General features: G+C 40.9%; 1 protein-coding gene across 2 annotated transcripts in view; it reads left to right on the top strand.

Moving 5' to 3' along the window:
- The window catches only part of SERPINI1 (serpin family I member 1), a 79,626-nt gene that overhangs the window by 41,236 nt on the left and 19,193 nt on the right, over positions 1-19,197 (top strand). For both annotated transcript variants that reach the window (XM_032776775.2, XM_075068412.1), the window contains exons 2-5: positions 553-820; positions 3,035-3,265; positions 6,683-6,877; positions 8,505-8,709. In XM_032776775.2, coding sequence (XP_032632666.1) covers positions 571-820; positions 3,035-3,265; positions 6,683-6,877; positions 8,505-8,709 — 881 coding nt within the window. In that variant the 5' untranslated portion in view covers positions 553-570. The remainder of the gene's footprint in view (positions 1-552; positions 821-3,034; positions 3,266-6,682; positions 6,878-8,504; positions 8,710-19,197) is intronic.

The following is a 19,197-nucleotide window of genomic DNA, read 5'->3' as shown; positions in this document are numbered from 1 at the left end:
GGAAGGCAAAGAGAGAGCTCAGCAATGCCATGGATGGTCTGCCTTTTTTGATCTCCCAACTAAAGAACAAGTCATTAACACCATAGCCACTGCCTGACGTGCCACAATTTTAGTTAAGTAAATGGGACCTTGACAAGGTGGACAAAGACAAAGCCCTGCATGTAACTTCATTTTTAATACACATACTATTGATAAAACCCATCTGTAAGAACAGAGTTTTTTTTTAGAACAGAGATGGACAACCAAAATAGTTTTTGAACTGCAGGTGACTTTTGAAAGTAAAAGGGCACAAAATAGAATAGATAGATATAATATTTATCTTAATAACCTGCTACAGAAATTGCTTTGGAACACACACACATCGCTTTACCCCTTTCCCAATAAATAAGTTGCATGTTAAAATCCTCTAATTTATATATATTTTTCAACCATGGTACAAAACAACATAATTAGCTTTACTGTGGTGTGCTCTCTCTCCCTCCAACCTCTTGAATAGAGCCTGTTATTTCTTAAATGCAGTTTACTCATCCTCTCTAAAATTTTATCTTGCAGACCTGAAACTCGCGAGACATGTACTTCCTTGGACTGTTGTCTTTGCTGGTTTTGCAAAGTAAGGCCTTCAGCACAAATTTTCCTAATGAAGCTATTGCAGAGTTTTCAGTGAATATTTATAATCAGCTGCGGGCCATCGGGGAAGATGAAAATATTCTGTTCTCTCCTCTGAGCATTGCAATTGCCCTGGGGATGGAGGAGCTTGGAGCTCATGGATCCACTTTAAAAGAAATTCGACATTCCCTGGGATATGACATCTTGAAAAATGGTAAGATCTTCTAATTGTGTTTATCTCTGTATTTTTGTTGTAAAGGAAGAGATGGAGCCTATCGAACAACCATGGAAAGGTCAAGGTTTTGTTCATGGATTTCTTAAGGGGAAAGTATGAACACCTGTTAGTTGTTGCACTTGAAAACTAGTAGAATTTCTTGAAACTGCAATTTTATGCAAGTTGTTTAATGTCTAATGTAAATATTTTTAGTATAACTATTTTGTGATTCCTTGATGGTACTAGGTGATCAAATTTAGAATAGAAGAAATCTTAACAGCTGGCGTACTGGGGTAAATATTTAGCATCATTAGATAAACTCCCGTTTAAAATTGGTAACAGATGGGCAGATAATACCTATTATATGAACTAGCTGTGAGTTGAAATATAGAGACAAGAAAATATAAACCTATAAAAAAAACTCTTATATTCTACGTTATCCTTTTGTGTGTAAATACCTGTTCTTAATAGTATAGGATCAAATTCTACCCCCAGTTACATCTACGTACCTTCAATATCATTGTGTGGACATACCTGAGGGCAAATTTTGTTCACAGGTATTAGTGGTGGTTGTTTGCAGTGAATCTGCTGGGCATTTCCACTTTACTGCATGTCTCTGAGTAAATGTAACTACCCCATAATGTGACTGTAGCTAGAGACTGCCACGTCAGAGGATCATAATGATTCTGAGAGGTACTGTACGTATGTGTTTGCTTGGAAACCCGTGAGTGAAATTTCTGGCCTTTATTAAAACCCATTGGACCTGGGGTCCTCTGAGGAGCAGCATTTTAAGGGCAGCCTCAATAGCCTTTTTACATAGTTTCCTACACAGATGATGCCTGCCGATCATATTTGCTACCTAGCTCTACAGTTTTGCCTCAAAGGCTAGGTCTACACTGGGGGTGGGAGTCGACCTAAGATACACAACTTCAGCTATGCAAGTAGTGTAGCTGAAGTCGACGTATCTTAGGTCGATTTGCCTGGCTGTGAGGACAGCGGCGAGTTGACTGCTGCCGCTCCCCCACTGACTCCGCTTCCGCCCCTTGCCGCGGTGAAGTTCTGGAGTTGACAGCAGAGCGATTGGGGATCGATTTCATCGCGTCTACACTAGATGCGATAAATTGATCCACGACAGATCGATCAGTACCTGCCGATATGGGGGGTAGTGTAGATGTACCCTAAGGGATGAAAAACAGACAATTACACTCTGATATTTGAAAGTGTATTCCAGTTAATGCAAACCAGGCCATGCTCAGATCTCAGACACCTAGTTTGTGTACACAGCTATCAGCTCCTATTTCAGCTGTTGCAGTGCACTCTACATGAAGCTATCTCCAAAGACCAACGAGAAGCTTCAGCTATTGTAGAAAGCAGCAGGTTGCTTGAATCTTTGTTCAGTACACATTAAACTCACTATGCTTGTTCTCCATATGTTTTATTGGCTTCTGATTTGACTCCAGGAGCAATTCTGGTTGCTGGGATTTTTAATCTGTGAAACCTGTTACTGTCAGAGTTCCTGGTTATCTAAGAGACTGCTTTTCTCCTTCCCTGGGCAGTGTCCTGACAACTGAAATTAACTGAAGTAATTTTAAAGTCCCTAGACCTAAGTTCCGCTGATGAAGAGTTCTCAATGGAGGGCTTTAGCATTGAAACTCATTGTTTTTTGAGGGGTTTTTTTTTTTTTTTTGTCCATGGCCCCAAATTGTTAACATTTAGGACACAATACAAGACCCACTGAGCATTTGGGAAGGAAACGTGAGAATTTTTTTTTTCTCGGGATAAGTCAGAATGATTCATTTTGATGTTAGGACAAATGAAAGCACTACAGTTGGCAGGGTTGTGTGTGGGGTTGAGGGAATGGCTCGCTAATGCTGCTTATTGTGGACAGTAGAAACCCAAACTAGTCATTGCACGGTGGCCTGCCATGCAGATTAATTCACATCTTCAGTATTTGAAATGGAACAGTCTACAACGTACACGTTCAAGTCAGTGTAATGTGGTATATTATCTTGGTCACTGTGTGTGTTTTTTTTATTATTATTTTTGACTTCTGATGTCTGAGTCTTTTTTTTAAAAAAAAAAAGTAAACAATTCTAGAATGTTAATGGACTTTCTGTACTTGAGGCTAAAATATCATTATGAATTGGTAGTGGGGAGCCTTAAGGAAAACAAACTACTTTTAATCTTTTTCTTTTTCTTTTATTTTCTTTTCAGGTGAAGAATTTTCATTCTTGAAGGACCTTTCTGATATGGCAACTACTGAGGAAAGCCAGTACGTGATGACAATTGCCAACTCCCTCTATGTTCAGAATGGATTTCACATCAGTGACAAATTTTTGCAATTGGTGAAAAAATACTTTAAAGCTGAAGTAGAAAATGTAGACTTTAGTCAAAGTGCAGCTGTAGCTAACCACATCAATAAGTGGGTTGAGAATCATACAAATAGTAAGTCCCTCTAGTTCTTTTATTTCTCTCTTACTGTAAATGTTTGATTGTGTCGTGCTAAAGTAGGTCAGTACTGGCTGACCTTTGTCTTGTCTGTCAACTTCTCTCTCACTTAAGATTAAGGTATCTTCTCTCTGAGACAATTCTAGCATCAGTTCTTAGCACAATTATATTTTTTCCTATACTATGATAGTCCTTTCAAAAATCAGCTTTTGCCATCACTAACCACATCGTAGTATCTGAGAGACTCTCATTTCCTCTTCTACATATAAGAAAATAACTGCAGTATCTACTTGTAAATAATGACACTTTACTAGCAGTCACTCTGTGATTTGAGTCTCTAATAAAATACATTTACATTAAATAGAAAATAATGAAAATTATTTTTTTTCATGCTTTCTTTCTAAAACTGTTGGTTACTAAATATAAAATATGTTTAAAGGCGTTACTGGCCTGAGCTTAGTAATGACTTAAAATGAGAATTGTGGGTGCTCATTACTTCTCAGGATTGGGCCCAAATATATTAAGGAATATAAAGTCAGTTTTGGTAGACCTATGCAGATCCACTGACAAAATCTGGACACATGCAGCCCCTGTTGACTTCAGTGGAAGCCATATCAGTGATGCTAAAGACAGAATTTGACCGTTGATAAGACTATCACTGCTAAGGTGAACAGAGATCTCTAGTAGGAGAAAACAGTAAATGCAAAACTAAAAAAGCAAATGTATTTGCTCAGATTTGCTGTTGAATTCTGATCATTGCCTGTGTGGTGCTCCCATTGATTGCTTGGTTCCATACATACTTGGAGAGCAAATAGAAGCAGAGCGTGTTCCAACTTGTGAATCAGAGAAAATAATTTTGTTCAAATTCTTTTTCCACTACGTCTCTTAAATTAGTTTGTGGTGGTAAAATATTATCAATAGAGGCCAGATTCTGTCCTTAGTTGCAACACTGTAAGTCTAAAGGTAAGGTCAGAATCTTTCTAGGAATTTCTACCGTACACACATCCCCATGATATTTGAGAATCTAGCTGTAGAGCTGTCATGGGAAGAAATGCGTTATTTAATATATAAATTTTTTGTATAAATGGGAAAAGTACTGGCTCTTGCTCCAGTTGGAATTCATCCTGTTTTGCCAAAGTATCTGGGAATGTGTTGCATCTCAGAGGTAAAATCCTGCCTTGCTTTTTGGAAACACAGAAATGGAGGGGACAAAGTAGCACTAGCCATGCAATAGGTCACATCATGCTGGCATAGGTGAATGTACAGTTGGGTGCACCTTTGTGTTTTTAGAAGGCACATTATAAGCACCTGTCTAATGCCTGCTGCACAAGCATCCTTTGTGCTGACCAAGCTGGCAGTCCACGATCCACTGAGGCCATGATGCACTGACAGGCAATCGTAGTCCCTCAGCTTAATGTCCCTGTAGCACCAGAGCTCATTCTTGCCTGGTTGCTATCAAGGGAAGAGCAGACCCTCTCCCTCACAACAGTGCTGCAGGGGGGTAGTCGGGATTTCATCCATGGCTTGTTAAACACACTCCTCTCAAAGCTTTGAGTAATATGTGCTCAACAAGGTTCAAAATAAATGAGACATACCTGTCTTAAGAAAATATTCCACCCCATATAGAAACCTAAAATACAGTAATGTGTGTTACCAAGAACTGTTTGGAAAATGTCACTGAAAATGAAATTTCCAACAAGGAAAGGAAAGACTTCAGATTCTGTTTTTCTCCCACCCCCCCCCCCATTCAAACAAGCATTTATGTTGGAAGTGTGTGTGTGTGTTTTCTTGACTGTGATAATCTTTCTGCCTCAAGGGACATTGCTCTGAATAAACTGAAGTATAAACAAAAACAGTTACTCCCAGGACAGCATGAACCAGATTCTGCCCTCAGATGCACAAAGGTGATACCAACTGGCTGCTCTGTGGAGTTCTGCAAATCCATCTAGAGGCAGAATTTGACTCTAAACACACTCACGAACAAATCATAAATTGAGAAGTAATAGATAGAGTGCCTTTTTTTTTTTAACCTATTTATATAGCATGTTGGTCATAAATGGGAGTAAGGAATCCATCTGGGATGAATTATTAAATTCAGTGACTAGCTTTGTCACTGTTCTTACAGAGTTATAAACTCAAAATTATTTTACTGAAACAAGTTGTTTCCAGTCAGCTATATCAGGTAACAGACAATGCACTCTGATTGGAATAATTTATTTAGGAGTGTAAGCATAGTAGCTGCTATGCTCAGCTAACAGGCCTCTCATGACTACAGTAGATGTAAGATGTGGGACTTTGCCTGTGTGAAAACCAAGTACCTGACTCACTCTCAGGGCTGTAAGCAAGGCTGGGCAACTGCCCAGGACGCAAAGTGGTGAGGGCAGAAAAATATGGGGGCAGAGATGAAAGTAACTACAGACACTTACTGGTATGGGGCTGGGGCTGGCTCCCAGAAGGGGTGGAGCCTCAGGCGGAAGGGGCAGGGCGGGGGTCAGCATCCCCCAGCCAGCCCTTCCTTGCTGCCTGCGGCTCCAGTGGTGATTTAAAAGGCCAGCCCCGGGTCAGTTGCTCCCTTTGCCCCCTTCCTGCCCATTGGCAGCTGAGGGGGGGGTCAAAAAGGGCAGGGGCGTTAAAGCGCTGCAGGGTCCTTTGCCATGGCAGCACTTTAACATTGCTGCCTTTCCCCCCTCCCCTCCCGGTCAGTGGCCCTGCTGGTAGGGCTGCCGGGGGGCAGGGGGGGCAGCAATGTTAAAGCACTGCCGCGGCAGCACTTTAACATCCCTGCCCCTTTTGCCTCCCCTATCAGTGGCCCTGCCGGCACAGACCCTACCTATGTGGTACCAGCCCGTATTGGCTCACTTTCACCCCTGCATGGGAGTGAAAGAATCAGTAGGGGGTGCAAATATGCTTGCTCACTCCAGACACTAAAATGCCTAGTGACGGTGCTGCCCACTCTTGATGTCATTGCTATTAAAGGCCCCACTCAATGGGACTCTTTATGTTTTTAAAGTTAAGCACATCTTCAGGTGTTTCTTTCGATTACAGCCCAAGTCCATAAAAGTTGATCCCCTGGGAAGGAAATAGTGAACTGTACCATAGCACCAGGAGAAACTTTCTTTATTTGACTCACATTTCCTCAAGGTTTCAGTGTGGGTTATATTTTAGATGTGATGCTTAGAAACAAGTGACTGATAGCCACTTGAAGGAAGGATTTACATACCGACACTGTGATTTATTTAGGTTTTGAAAATGCTGGAAATTTAATTTGGAATTTACTGAGGAAATCTGAAATGGAAATTTTATGTTAGTGCTATTTTTTATTTTCTTGCCGTTTGCGAGCTGGATGAGTTTTGATTGAATATTCAATTTTACGTGCGGTTTGAAGCACTCCTTCTTTTCCTTTCTGTCTGACAGACATGATCAAAGATTTTGCCTCATCAAGGGATTTCAGTGCTCTAACTCATTTGGCCCTCGTCAATGCAGTCTACTTCAAGGGAAACTGGAAGTCACAATTCAGACCTGAAAACACAAGGACTTTCTCTTTCACTAAAGATGATGAAAGTGAAGTACAGATTCCAATGATGTACCAACAGGGAGAATTTTATTATGGTAAGCTGGAACCTGGACAGCTGACTTAATTAGTGCAGATAACTCTAACTCATTGTAGCAATAATATGACACTACTTATTCAGCTATGCACAATTCTGCACGTTTGTATATGGTTGCCAAACTATATGCAGTTACCTATTTGCATATACACCTGCCCCTGGAAATTTCCACTACATGCATCTGACGAAGTGGGTATTCACCCACAAAAGCTCATGCTCCAATACGTCTGTTAGTCTATAAGGTGCCACAGGACTCTTTGCTGCTTTTACCTGATTGGCATTCCCTTGTTGGGTATTTCTTCACACACATACATGGTCAGTTAAATGTTGCCTTGACAGAATTCATCTTTTATTTTGTTTTATAATTTCAACAGGTAATACTGAAGCTTATTTTTAAGCATTTTTTCTTTTTTTTATCAACTTAAATTTTCAGTTGCAGGAAATGATGATGGGATAAATAATAATTAATGACAGTAGACATTGAGCGTCAATAAGTTTAAGATATATAGTAGTTAAAACACAAATTGTCAACGTCACGTGTCAAATATACAAAGTAAAGATCCTTAAATTATGAAATGTGTAATTCTGAATTTTGATTTCATCATGTTCTGATGTTTAAGGTGTCATCTCTTATCTTATTCAAAAGCAGCTCTGAAAGTTACTAGGCTTTGGGGAAACTGAATTTTTTGGTCTACTTATTTATTGCGTTAGATTTCTAAAATATAACTAAGAGCCTGTCCTGTGCTCTGTATACCTATTTCATAAATTATAATGAGTAAAGGATTGCTTTATAAACATATCTATCTCAGACTGTGAGAGAAAAGGGGTGCCCAAAAGGGTAATGAATCTGGGTTCTGGCAGACCAAGCAGGGAGAAAGTTAAGTAAATCTTTTTTCTCCACATGAAGATGTAACTACACCTGGAGAGAGAAAATGCTAGAATAGTAAATGTAAGCAATGTATAGCTGAATTGTCTTGATGATGACAATAAGGTAATAGAGGAGGATTGGTTAAGTGATAAGTGGTATCAAAAGCTGAGATCCGTGTTCAGTCTAACTGGCATGTTTTTTTTTCTGAATCATATTCTAACATACTTGAGGGATCTACTTTTTTAAATACTATATATTATCGTAGAAACACTTTACAGACTTTAATTGACCATCACAAGGAATCAAGTATTAAGAAAGACTTAGTAATTGAGACAAAGATTAAAATTTTCAAAAGTGTCTTTGTTACATCTGCACTACAGATGTCTGCCAGTATAATTATGTTAGGGATCCCACCACTTCATGCCCTGACCCAGATAACTATGCCAGCACAAATCTGTAGTATAGGCCTGGCTTAAGCCTCATTTTAAAATATAATTTAGACATTTGGGAGCCTAAGTTTCATTGAGAGTCAGTGAGCCAGTTTACTTAGGCTCTTCGGAAATTTTTACCCAAGCTTAAGATGAGGTTAGTAATTTAAAGTTTGTTGTTTTGCCGCCTTCTGAATACAGCATACATGTTATGTTTAATTTACATCTGATAGATTACTAGTGTTGCATAGCGTGCATTTTTCCCCACTTCCTTTACTAAAGACAAAGTTTAAAGAAAACGCGTATTATGGAATTATATTCCTTTTTTGTAGGGGAGTTCAGCGATGGCTCCAATGAAGCAGGAGGTATCTATCAAGTTCTGGAAATACCATACGAAGGCGATGAGATAACTATGATGATAGTTCTTTCCAGACAGGAAGTTCCACTAGTCACACTGGAGCCATTGGTCAAAGCCCAGTTGATTGAGGAATGGGCTAACTCTGTGAAAAAACAAAAAGTGGAGGTATATCTACCAAGGTGAGGATATATTTCCAAGAACGCATTTTAAATGAGGGTGCATTCGTATGTGCTTTGCCTGCTGTGTCATTATATGGCTGTACAAGGTAGTAGAGAAGGATAGGCGCATCAGCAAATGCTGATGATCATTACAACAGTGTTTTCTGTTTTCAGGATGGCTTGAGATTTGTCATGTGCTTTGCAGGGGGGGTGGATTTTAGAACACAGATGTGAAATTTCTAGGCAGTGAGAGAACAGGGTGAGAATTCTTGGAGATTTCCCATTAAAATTACCTTAAGAGGCCATTTTATTTTGATGTAAGTTGATCCAAATTGAAAACTTTCTTGCTGTCAGCACTGATTTCAGGGTTTAAGGATTAATTTACACTGGTTACTTGGAGCAATGATAGATCTGTTCCATCAGATACAAACCTCTCATCAGGCTTTTCTGTTGCAGTGGTGACCCTTACCAGTTACCTTTTGGATAAGGAAGTATTTGCAGTTACATAACCTTAGTGTTTGTAGTATGCAAGGTTATTCTGTAATAAGCACAGGAATATACAGGAATCCCTCCACATTTGTTTTCCCTTTGGGCCTGATGCAAAGTCCACTGATATCAATGGCAAGACTTCTACGGACTTCAGAGGACTTTATATCAAGCTATTGCATCTGTTATCCTTAGGTGACATTGATAGTTTTTCAGTGTATAGCAAGAATTTCCCTCAGTGATGTGTGCAGTTTTTGAAAAGATGCTCTTTAATCATCTTAATTTCTCAATTTAGACTAGCTGAACTTTCATTATATCTATATATCTAAGAATATAATTGTGCTTCTCATTTATTGTTTTATGTAAGGCTTCTGTAAGCCACTCTGCAAACTGAACAACTGGAGAAAAAAAAAAGTGGCAAAGGAATGGTTTGAAAACAGGAAACAGATGGTGGCAGAGGACATCTGAAGTGCATTATGGTCCAGTGGTTTTAAGGAACTGTTATCTTTGCCACCATTCTGTTGTTGCTGAACAAAGACACAAAATGGTAGTTACTCCTCTTTATTTCAGTAACATTTAATTGAAATGGTGTACATATGACCTGAGGACCACTTTGTGTGCTGAGAAAGGATAATTTATAATAGTTTTATTTGTTTAAAATAAAACTTTCTTAACCAAACCCTTGTTACCCATGTGAAGGTCCTTTTCAAGAAGATACCTGCAGCCATGAGAGCATGCTATGGATTGTGGAGCAAATCCAGAGTTTTAGGGCTAGATGAAGGCAAGCCAGGGCCCTGGGCACATCACACCACCCCATGTCTTAAGCCATGCCCTATCCCACCACCACTTGGAGTGGCAGAGGCTGGGAAATCCCTCCCAGAAAGGCAAGAGCATTATCTTGGGGTCTCCATCTCCCCCAGACAGGAGGGTAACTTCTCCCTCCACCCCAAGAGCAGCACAGGTAACCACTTCTTACACCACCACCCTCATCACCTGCACTCTGAAGAGGCATGGGGGGCGAGGGGGGGAGAGGGCTTGCACAGCAGCCAGGGTGTATCTACTTGGGCTGGGCCCATTACACTGTTCTTCTGTTGGGGTGGTGTTGGCAGGGCCCTCCAGAGCAATGCCCCCATTGAGATGCATGGGGCAGTTCATCCCTCTCAGAACTACTGTTCCAGGCTGTCTACAGACTCAGGCAGGTGTCACTACATCTATTACAGTTCTATCACATATTTTTCAAGCTTTTTCTTTGCAACCGTAAGTGCAAGAAACTTAAAAAAAAAAAAAAAAAATACTGCATAGACTATCAATGTTCCTCTAATTTTTTTCACCAATGTGTGGAATAAATTTTGTTAGGTGCACTGAGGCATGTGCGCCACCAGTAGACACGAAAAAATTTAGATATAATTATATATTTTTAAAACGTTAACTAAAGATAATTACTCCAGCCAGGACAGGTTAGGCATTTTAGAACTCACTACTCAAAGAATTAAATTTTAAGTCTAAGAGAAATAAAAATTATGAAATGCATAGACCAGTCAAAACACTAAAATAACACACTTTGAAAGAATAAAATTACAGAGAATATATGTGTGCATTGCAAGAAGTAACAACAATAATAATACAAGTATGTGTTGGGAGGTGAGTGTGACACAGAGTGTGTGTGTGTGTGTGTGTGTGCTGGCCGCTGGGGAAGTTTCTGAGAGAAACCCTGTGCTCTCTCTTTAAGGCACTCACTGAAAGCTCTCCTGCTCTGATCTGAGCCCTGTTGTCTCCCCTCCCCTGCTCTGCAGAGATAGAGTGCATGGGCAGGGGGAGAAAGAGTGTGTGTATGACAGAGAAAAAGTGTGTGTGTGTGAGTGAGAGAGAGAGAGAGACTGACAAGGCAATCTCAGAAATAATGCACTGTCTCTTTAAGAAAGTCCGGCACAGCCAGCAGGAGGGTCCCAGGGGCAGCTGCAGGATGGAACAATGTTGGAGGGAGAAAGGGCACCTGAACATATGGCTGCTGTCTGTCTGCAGCACTTAAATCTCTCCGCCACGGCTGCTCAAGCATGCAGCTTACAGGGAACACATGACTCTCTAATGTCACATGATTCCAGGAGTCAGGATCCTAGGCATGCGCCTATAGTGCGTAGACTTTAATCCAGTCCTGCTGGGTTATGTGCATTTCCCCACTCCTATTGTTCCTCCTCCTCTAACCAACAACTCCTCTTCTGCTAGTCTTCATGCTCCTTGATATGAAGGAGCCTGTCCCAACCAGCTGGGGAAATACAGATCCTCTACTCTCAACATAACATCAGTTTGCACCTTCCATCCAGCACCTTAAAGCATTTTGTGCATGTTAATGAATTAACGATAATCAAACTGGATAAAATTGGGTGCCACTAATCTTCTGTATTTTTCAGATTATTAAAAAAAACTAATGTAGCCTTGAAATTTAACATAGAGATAACAGTAATTCCCTTATTAAATTGCAGAGATTAACTGTGCACTCCCAGCATGCTAGATTTCCATTAGGATTCTGAGGTGATCTGCAGGATTTTATCAGTGCACTAAATAAACACTTCATAAATATTTTATCCTCTGACTGAAAAGGCACGTTATGAAATGTGGCCTGCAGACTCTGTCCACTGAGAAATCGAAAGCAGCAGTGGAATAAAATTAAATTTTCATGCCCCCGAAAGACGGTATCCAATTATAAAGTGAACATTTTTTAAACTTATACATTTGTAATTGGGCCTGAATGACTAGCCACAGCAGAGTTAATCACAACTTTTCCAATTTCTGTCTGTGCTATCTGTGTGCAAATGAAACTCTGTATTACTTCTCTTAATAGCAAAGGGGAGAATTATACAGGATTGTTAAATTATACTTTCTAATTTTTCATTTTCAAATAATTGTTTCTAGCTTAACCAGGGCTAAAGTGATCAACATTTTAATCCACTTCTGCGTAGAAGTGAAACAGACCATGAAACTAATTTACAAAAATGTCTCCCAAACATAATTTATTTGAAGAGAACCAAAGAGAGAACTACTGGCTAATAACAAGAGTGCAGTCTGAGCAGCTCTTCTTATGGAGTGTCTAACTATGCCCGGACTTTAAAATTACTGTCTTTCATTTATTTTTATTTACTTGCCATCCTTTTTAAAATATGTCTGGTCAAAGTTTCACATGCCACAGTTGGTGTGCCTTAAAAACGGGAGTCGGGGGTGGGGGGGGGGAAGCTTTTCCTACCTGCTCATTCTTTCCTTGGCCCTTCTGCTATTTCTGGCATTTGTCAGCTCTGGTTCTTCTTGTGACATGATCATAGGGATGTACAGAACTCGAGGTAGAGCAGCTCTGACTGCTGTGAATGAGGGCTGTAGCAGAGTATGCTTATGGCCTGGTCCTGATGGAGAGAGATGGGGAGGAAGGAGACTGTTTCGGTCATGTTTGCTCAGATGAGTTTTTTGGCACCGTTGAAAAGCCCTGTTAAGATGCAGGCTAATATGTCTGAAGCCGTATTAACTGACCATATAGAAGCCTAGGCTCGCTAGGAGACTAAAACACTGCTTCAGATGCTGAGGGCTTATATTGGCCATCTAGGCAGGTGTGAATTTTACCTGTGATCTGAACTAATGCACTTGTTCCTCTTTTTTTGCATTTGCTTTACTTTTATGCAGAGCAAAAAGCAATGTGCTGTGGACCAGTTTGAGAACCTAGATTTTCAACTTCCTCTCACAAACTAAGTAACTTTGAAATGATAACCTCGGGCTGAATTAAATTTTGGCTCCAATTCCTTTTGCCATATGAGCAAAAAGTAGACCCAGTCCTGTTTGATTCTAAGTACTCTCAACTCCCATTTGGTTCAGTGGGAATTCAGCACCTCACAGGAGACACTCAGCATCTTGTGGGACTGGGCCCTCTCTCCTTTCTCTTCTGTCCTTTCTGAACCATAGAAGGTTTTGGATGAATCGTATTAATTAATTCTCTACATAAATTCTAAACTAAGGACTCTGTACTGCCAAGGACATAAATGCCTCCTCTAAATCTCACTGTTGTATAACTTTAATCCTTGATGCAGTCATCTTCCATAACTCATTGAAAACTGACATTTATTGGAAAGCTGGATCATATCAGAGACGTTTAGATATTCTGTTTTGCTATTGCTAGATGATATGGTACCTGCTCTAAAGAAAAACATGGTCATCTACTTTAGCGATCTCTGGATCAGGCCCACAGTTCTAGGTAGGAAGTGAAGAGACAGATCAGGTAAACCTAGTAAAAATATGACTGCCACACTAAGGCCTTGGCTACACTTGTGAGTTACAGTGCAATAAAGCAGCCCCGGGCGCCCTGGCTCACTCCCCATCCACACTGGCAAGGCACGTAGAGTGCTCTGACTCCGCAGCTACAGCACTGCTGGTACTCCACCTTGGTGAGCAGAATAACATTTGCTGCGCATGGCTGGAGCGCCGCGGTGCCAGTATGAACGAAGTGTTGCGTTACTGCGCTGTGATCAGCCTCCGGAAACGTCCCATAATCCCCTTAAGTCAAGTGGCCACTCTTGTCATTGTTGTGAAATTGGCTGTAGGAATGCGGAAATGCCCTTTCAAAGCTCAGTTTTGGAGAAGCCAGCTGCTTATCAGCTCAGAGAAAAGCAAACATTTACTGTTTGCTTTGAGTGAGTGAGAGAGAGAGAGGCGGGGGGGGAGAGGAGGGGTCTGAATTTACAAGACAGCATGCTGACACACTCTGAGCATCCCAAAAACCCAGTCTCTCTCCCCCCACATGCTCACACACTTCCTGTCACACTCCACGCCCCCATTTGAAAAGCACATTGCAGTCACTTGCATGCGGGATAGCTGCCCATAATGCACCACTCCCAATGCCGCTGCAAGTATCACAAATGTGGCCACACCAATGCGCTTGAAGCTGTCGGTGTGGACAGACTGCAGCGCTTTCCCTACAGCACTCTATGAAGGCGGGTTTAACTCTCAGCGCCCTATATCTGCAAGTGTAGTCATGCCCTAATACTCACCCCGACTCTTTCTCATACTTGGCTATCTCCTCAGCCTTGTTGTGCTGCTTCTTTGCCTCTTGCCATCATCTGCTCTCTTTATAAAAGTCTCCAAAGAGATATTAACATGGGAATACATATATATCAAAGCTTCTATAATGGAGGAAATAATCCCCAGTGTGTAGCATCCACCCTTTGGATGAATGTACTGTACAGTCAGACCAGTCATCTCACCTCTTAACCGATGGTGTTATGGCAATAAACATTATTGGGTTCTTTGAAAGTGGATCAGGTTTACAAGTTAATGCTTTCTCAGGGAATAGATCATTGACATTTTTCATCCTCATGGAAGCATGAGGTCATGTAACAGTTTTTCCAATGTATTATATACAAACAAGCTTTTATTCAAGCTCAGATATTTCTGTCTCTCTTCTATCTCTTGTCTGGTTTTGGGGGGGGGGGGTTGTATTGGGGTTTGTTTTTGGTCATTGCAGAAGAGTCCAGTTTTTCACTTGCTGTTTGCATTACTCTCCCTATGGTGTCTCAGGATGTTGATAGAATAGATTTGGGTTTAACATGTAGGTTTTCTTTTTGTCAGATTCCACTTAAGTTTCAAATGCTGTCAAATAACTGCATTTCTTCAGTGACTATGCCTTCTGTCTGATGGGTATGAAAATTTGATTTGCCCTGTTTATAGCATCTGAAGCTCCAAAGTACATCTCTTTTTGTCCAGTTGCCAGTATAAGACTGGAAGATAGATACTTTTAGATCTCCTGGAAATATGCAATTCTTCTGCTCTGCATGACGTGCCCACATACAGCCTGCACATCATGGACCAAGACGCTGGAGGATTCCTGCCAAATGGGCCAGTAACTGGTCATAAAGATACTTGTATTGATACTTGGAATAAATACTTTTATAGTTCATCTTCAAGACTCTTTACAAACACTAACACCTCTATGAGGTAGTTAAGCATTATAATTTCTGATTTACAGATGGGAAACGGAGAAGCTAAGTGACTTGTCCATAGTTCGAGGAAATTGATGGAGGAAATTACTTCTTTATGGTTGAATTTCATGTAATGCAGCATTCCCAAAGTGTGGGGTGCCCCAAAGGACTAGCCTGGGGGCTGGGGCTGAACAGACTGCTCAGTTGTTCTCTAGACTGTCAACTTTAGTTGTTATAATAATAATAATTAATAATAATAATATAGTCATCATCGTTGTCAGAATTGATTTAAATTTCTAGCTCTTACAGCTGCAAAGAAATCCTTGAAAATGTGACCTGAATGTAACTGATACTATGATGTCTTCCTGAGTTTGCCAAGACCCTGAGGTGTGAACAGACCCGTTACTTTCAAGGGGAGCTCATTCAGATGCCAATTGTGATATTTTAATTGTAAATTCACCGCTTAACAAAGCATGTAAAAAAGGAAAGAAGGTATCATATTAGAAAGATCTACAGAATCTAAATTGAGTCAGCTGATTCTGAATAAGTTTTCAACAACACATGGCAAAGTTGAACAGGGTGTGATTAGTGTTACTTTTCTTAAAGGAGCAGGAGTACTTGTGGCACCTTAGAGACTAACACATTTATTTCAGCATGAGAAGAAGTGAGCTGTAGCTCATGAAAGCTCATGCTGAAATAAATTTGTTAGTCTCTAAGGTGCCACAAGTACTCCCGTTCTTTTTGCGGATACAGACTAACATGGCTGCTACTTTGAAACCTTTCTTAAAGGGTCAGCTTGGTTTTCAGAAGTTCAAGAAATACTTGTAATGTTTCTCAGTCCATATATAGGAGTGTACATTTTTCTGATGATCAGATCTGATCATCTGATGAGATCCCTCTTGCAGGCCTTCTGGTGAACTTAACCCACTCAACATTTGGCCTCTCCGAGGTCTGAATGAGAATACAACCTATGTCATATATACTGTCAATATAATATTTTATATAGTTCTTTAGTAATATCACAGATAAACTTTTTGCTTTTTTTCCTCCATCCTCCCAGCCCCTCCTTCTGCAGCATATTCTGTTTCGAGGTTTAGGGATTTTTCAAAAATAACTCCCAAATCTCTTCCAAGCTTAGTATGCAAAAGTATTTTTTTCATGTATCTGTTTGCGTTCTGTATTTTTTTCTAGTTTATTATTTGTCATTTATCTGCTAAGCATGTTATTTGCGGTCTAGTAGTCCAGAGACTTAAATCCACTTAAATCCCATTTATATCTCCTAGTGATCTCTCTACAGTTGGAAGTTTCCCTTTGCAGTTGTTGGGGGGTGGGGGAGGGGTTGTGTTTTGTTTGCAACCTCTAGGTTGTTTTTCAAACCCATTAACCTCACTACCATCTTACCTCCTCACTTAACGTTTAACCAACAGTATTGAGATTCATCAGATGAGTATAGTTATGTTTATTCTGTCAGAGCCTGTTGCTCGTGGGAACCATCTAGCTGATTTGACACTGGCAGTATGAGATATTAGTAGCACCTTTATTGTAATGCTTACTCATTTTTTTTTTAAATTGCCAATTGCTTTATATAATGCATATATAACCAACTAATCTAATACTAAATAATGTCATCCCCTGTGCATGTAGATTAGGGGGCATGCTTGGGCTCTAAATTTTACAGTTTATCTGAATTGTAACGTGGCAATAAATATTCCTCAGCACATTCACCTTTATATAAGGTGCCCATGCAAGTCCATCTGCTCCACTTAAACCTCAGTTAATCCCTGCATCGAGGGCCAAGCACTATTCAGTTCTTTCTAAAAGTTTGCATTGAAGTCAGTGGAGTAATTCTAGATTTACACTGGCATAACTGAGAGCAGAATCTGGCCCACCATTTCAGAGCCTTGAAGTCAGTGAGGGCTTTAAATGAATAAAGACTTGAGGATTTGGCCCATAGTGTAGGGCTAAAGTTGTTCGAAGGGCCTTGCATTGGCTGACCACATGGGGTTTTATTCCACTTTATAGGCTGGTCTACACTACGAGGTAAAATCGATTTTAGACACTCAATTTCAGCTACGTGAATAACGTAGCTGAAGTCGAATATCTAAAATCGATTTACTCACCCGTCCTCACCGCGTGGGATCGATGTCCACGGCTCGCCATGTCAATTCCGGAACTCCGTTGGGGTTGGTGGAGTTCCAGAATCGATATAAGCGTGCTCAGGGATCGATATATCCCGTCTAGATTAGACGCGATATATTGATCCCCGAGCAATCAATTTTAACCCGCCGATTCGGCGCGTAGTCTAGACGTGGCCTATGTGAACTCCCAGTTCATTGTCGTGGGCAAAGTGGGTGCTGCAGCCTTTCAAAGAACAAAACTAGTTAAGGACACTTTCCCCTTCCTGGAGTCATGTTGGCTGCCTTTGGTTCATCTGTACACTATGCCTCTATATTTTATTCATTAAAGAGTGTGCAGTGTTCTGACAAAAGATGTCAAGCTGACTGCAGTGAAATTTGCTAGAGCACTAGAGGGGACTTTCCCAACTAATGACATTGTATTAGTCACTTGCTGGTCCTCTGGTATCCTGCCAAAGCAATGAACTCTTAAGGGGGAATGCATCTCCTCTTTTCCTCCCAAGCACCATGAACCTCCTGTAGGTTGTTTGGGTATGGTGCTTTAATTCTTTTGCTGTCACCAATAAGCTGTAGCTGCTCCTGTACTTTCCCCCATAAATTATCTTTTCATTTAGACAAATTCTGCCTTAGTAAAGAACATTAATGTCTGTTTGGCTGAAGTTTTGTTGATTCTCTTTGGCTTATGTTGTCACTTTTTACTGCCTACATTTTTGTTGCATGAATGAGTCATGCTTTCCGTTTTCTTCTGTTAGATTTTTTTGACAATGGGAAAATCCAGCTGACCTTTTTCATTTCATTCTTCATTATCTCTAGATTATTTTTTTAGTTTATTTTATTTTTTGTTCAGCTTTCAGTTTTTGCATATGCCCTGACATTCCGTGAGATCATCTCCTCACTTCATCAATTGCTTTATGCTGGGTCAGGATTCTGTGCAGCCCCTCTCATTTCTCACAATGCTGCTGGATGATTGACATATATTGTATTATACATGGTTTGTTAATATGAAATAAGACTGACTTATTTATTTTTATTACAAGAAATGGCACACTGGCAGAATAGTTTTTTCCACTGGGTCAAGAGTATATGAGACAGATTTTAATAAGAACTGCAGTCTGAATGCACAGTACTGGATTTACCATAGTGCCACTGGCAACATGGCACCAGGCCCACAGTCCAAAGGGGGCTTCTCCTATATCCTCCCCCCCCCCCGCTCTCTCCTGTGGGGGCGGAAGCTTGGTGCTGCCGGCTCCTGCTGCAGCAGGGCATGGTCTGCCGGCAGCCAAGCTCCACCTCTGCCTCTTCCCTCCCACTCCCCCTGTCGCTGATCAGCTGTTTGCCGGCAGGAGGGAGGAGGAAGAGCAGAACCTCAGCACGCTCACCGCTCTGAGGAGGAGGAGGAGAAGAGGCAAGAGCAGGCCTTGGGGAAGGGGCTGGAATCAGGGCATACCTCCTCCAGCCCCCTGCCATGAGCACCCCCATGATCCCACCCCGCACCCCCTCACAGCTCTCCAGCCTCCTGCCCTGACTCCTCCTACAGCCCACACATACACATACCCAAGCCCCCCCCCACACCCCGTGCCCTGACTCCTACACCCCCCCCACACATCTGCACCTGCACACCTCTCACTAAACAGGAGCTGCCCCAGGTAAGCGCTCCACAACCCCAAGCCTGAGCCCACTTTCTCACCCTAGTTCCTGGCCAGACCCTGCACACCAACATTTTTTTTAATAAAGCGCTCTTATCAAAAGCGCTTTACAATAGTTAGCTAATGGTACAAACAATATTTGGAAAGATCATTAAGTGGTCTGTCAAGACATTCTGCAATTTTCAAGTGGTCTATGTTCTTGAGTCTAACTTATTTTTCCAATCAAGATACCTCACTTTATTTTCATTTACTTGCTATTACTTATAGAAGGAAGATGAAGAAAAAAAGAAC

This window comes from Chelonoidis abingdonii, chromosome 8 (genome assembly GCF_003597395.2).
Source record: "Chelonoidis abingdonii isolate Lonesome George chromosome 8, CheloAbing_2.0, whole genome shotgun sequence".
Lineage (NCBI taxonomy): Eukaryota > Metazoa > Chordata > Testudines > Testudinidae > Chelonoidis > Chelonoidis abingdonii.
This window is presented reverse-complemented; position numbering and strand designations above follow the sequence as displayed.